This window comes from Poecilia reticulata, linkage group LG12, assembly GCF_000633615.1.
Source record: "Poecilia reticulata strain Guanapo linkage group LG12, Guppy_female_1.0+MT, whole genome shotgun sequence".
Taxonomy (NCBI): domain Eukaryota; kingdom Metazoa; phylum Chordata; class Actinopteri; order Cyprinodontiformes; family Poeciliidae; genus Poecilia; species Poecilia reticulata.
The window spans coordinates 21,249,823-21,252,656 of NC_024342.1; the positions used below are offsets into that span (position 1 = coordinate 21,249,823).

General features: G+C 41.8%; 1 protein-coding gene across 1 annotated transcript in view; it reads right to left on the reverse strand.

Moving 5' to 3' along the window:
• Positions 1–2,088: 2,088 nt before the first annotated feature.
• wdr7 (WD repeat domain 7) overlaps positions 2,089–2,834 on the reverse strand; it is an 84,676-nt gene continuing 83,930 nt past the window's right edge. Inside the window, exon 28 of the mRNA XM_017307727.1 lies at positions 2,089–2,497. Coding sequence (XP_017163216.1) covers positions 2,294–2,497 — 204 coding nt within the window. The 3' untranslated portion in view covers positions 2,089–2,293. The remainder of the gene's footprint in view (positions 2,498–2,834) is intronic.

Consider the following 2,834-nt stretch of genomic DNA (forward strand, 5'->3'; position numbering starts at 1 on the left):
ACATCAACACGACTTTCACTGTAAACAACCAGAGAAWCGCCGATTTCTGCGGATCAGAACTYGGCAAAGCAGAAGCTCTGCTGCTCCCGGTTCTTCCGCTCGGACGCTCCGATCCGCCGCCGCTCCTTACTTACTTCTCCGCCTCCCGTATTTCTCTCACCCGTCTTTCCCCCCGGGAGGCGCAGCGGACATATTTCCTCAAAACTGCTAAGAGAGTGTTTCAGACGGGAGAGATTAAGATCTCACAGCTGTCAGGTCGCCTCACAAACTCCTCCGATCAGAAGAGCTTTTCCTCCTCGCGGAGGCGGAGAAGCTGTGAAAAGCTTTGACACACAAACCGCTTCTAGGTACGACTCTATAGATCTACACGTAGAGAGTTTCCTCTGAATGAAACTCGGAGCGCTAAAAGCTTGACGACATTTTACAGCAGGAAGCCGAATAGAAAGTTCACCACAAAACGATGAAAAGAAAGAAAAAGAAAAGGTTTAAAATGGTGCAAAATGTACAAATTTCACCAGATGATCATGCAACASAACTGGATTCACAAAATGTTTGAAACGTTTTTCACCTGAAATAATCGTTAAATTTGATGTTTCACAACATTTTGGGTCAAAGTTTCACTTTTTCACTTTTTACAGGAAAAAAACCGCAACAGATTTTCAAAGGTAAAAAAAAAAGTAATAATTTGGAGAAATTTGGAAACGTTCAGTTAACGAGTTTAGAATAAAAAAAATAAATAAAAAAAACTAAAAATCTGAATTGATTGAAACATTTTCCGGTTTTTCTGAACCAACTAAAGTTCTGGTGAATTATTAAAGCAGCGGTTCTGAAACGCTTCAGATCAAATCCCAGAATCTTTTCTGTTACTGTATAATTGAAGAATAAAATATTATCGATATTTACTCCTTTTCTGTAGAATCCAACATGGCCGCCTGGCTAACTCTCATGCTGGTCATGTTGTTAACATGCTGCTGTTCCTGATCTGGGATTTCAATGTCGTCAGGCTCAAACCTTCACCACCAGGCGTACCACCGGCGGCCCGTGCACCACAGCTTGAGAACCAGGTAGATAAAGGAACTAATAAAAGCTTTAAACCTGGAAGTTTGGAAAACTTTGAAGCTTTTTTCTGGACAGTTTTAGGTGGAAAAAGTTCAGAAAGTAAATAAAGTTTAATCTTCGCTTTAGAGACGAAATTTAACAAAATAAAACATTTAAATTTCCATCCGTCCTTCAGTCAGTTCACGTTTCAAATAAAAACCTTTTAACTGCGACGGGAAGCGACAAGCGGGACGAGACGGTCGCCACGGAAACGGCAGGAAGAGAAATAATCTGACAGGAACACGAGATTAAACTCAAACTCAGATTACAGGAAAAATCATTTTACATCGTTTCACACACACACACACACACACACACACACACACACACACACACACACACACACACACACACACACACACACACACACACACACGATGGAAACAGAAACGGATCCAGAATGTCGACAGTTTTATGGTGAGNCACACACACACACACACACACACACACACACACACACACACACACACACGATGGAAACAGAAACGGATCCAGAATGTCGACAGTTTTATGGTGAGAAACTTTGATTGGAACAGAAACTAAATAAAAACTTTAAATAAACAGCAGCAAATAAATATGAACAGAAAAAAAAAACTCAACTTCCTTCAACATTATCAACTGTAGCCAGACCTGGACCCGAGTTTGGGTTTGGACCTCACTGAGCAGACAGGTCTACGGGAGAATATTAGTGCCAATGGGGGAAAAAAAAAAAAAAAAAAAAAAGACTTTTCTCTCAGATTCCTGATGGTGCAGAAATGACTCAAACAAATTTAACTCTGAGAAAAATGTCTGTTTTACTCAAAATTCAGAATTTTGAATAAAAAGTCAACTTTCAAAAACAGAATTTTCAAAAAAGAAATAATTCTGAGGAAAAAAAACATCTCAATTTTCAGGTGAAAAAAAAAAATCAGAATTCTGAGAAAAAAGTCAACAAAAAAAGAAAAAAGAATCCCCCCCTCCAAAAAAAATGTAAGAAAAAATGTCTGAATTTTCAGGAAAAAATTGAGAATTTTCAGAAAATTAAAGAATTCTGAAAACGTCAGAATACTTTTTTCTTCTTTTTTTGGCACCAATCATCTTCCGTAGATCTTCTCTACATTCAGAAACGTATCCGTTTGTTTTCCATCAGAACCGTCAGTAGAACCCGTGTGCGGTCCAAACCGTGGCTCAGGCCCAGGTTGCGGGCCCGGCCCGGTCACACCATGAAGCGGTGCTCCTTGCCGTCGTGGGCCATCAGGATCACGTTGCGGTTGGAGGTCCAGATGAGGCGGGCCAGCTTCAGGTGGTTCTGGGAGCCGGGCGAGGCGGGCTGGACCGGAGGAACCTGGTAGGTCTTGATGCAGCGCAGCTGCGGCGCCGAGTTCAGCATCCCGATGCTGCCCAGCAGGCTGGTGTTCATCTGGGGACCGACAGCAAACCGTCACCAACAGAACCTGGCAGAACCTGGCAGAACCTCACAGAACCTGGCAGAACCTTCTACCAGTAAAGTTTCTTCACTTTCTGAATTTTCTGGATTCGCAACAAAAAGATTAAATTTTGTTGTGAGTTTTGTTGTGAATTAGCCGAATTGAAAGAACCAGAACCAGAACCAGAGCTGATCCTGGTTGGTTCTGGTTCTGGTTCAACTATATAAACTGGGAATGGAGCCGATTCCAGTTTGAACCCAGTAAGATCTGTGGAACCAGGAAGAGGCTGAAACTGGACCAGTTCAGATTCTGAAGGAGAAAAAAACATGG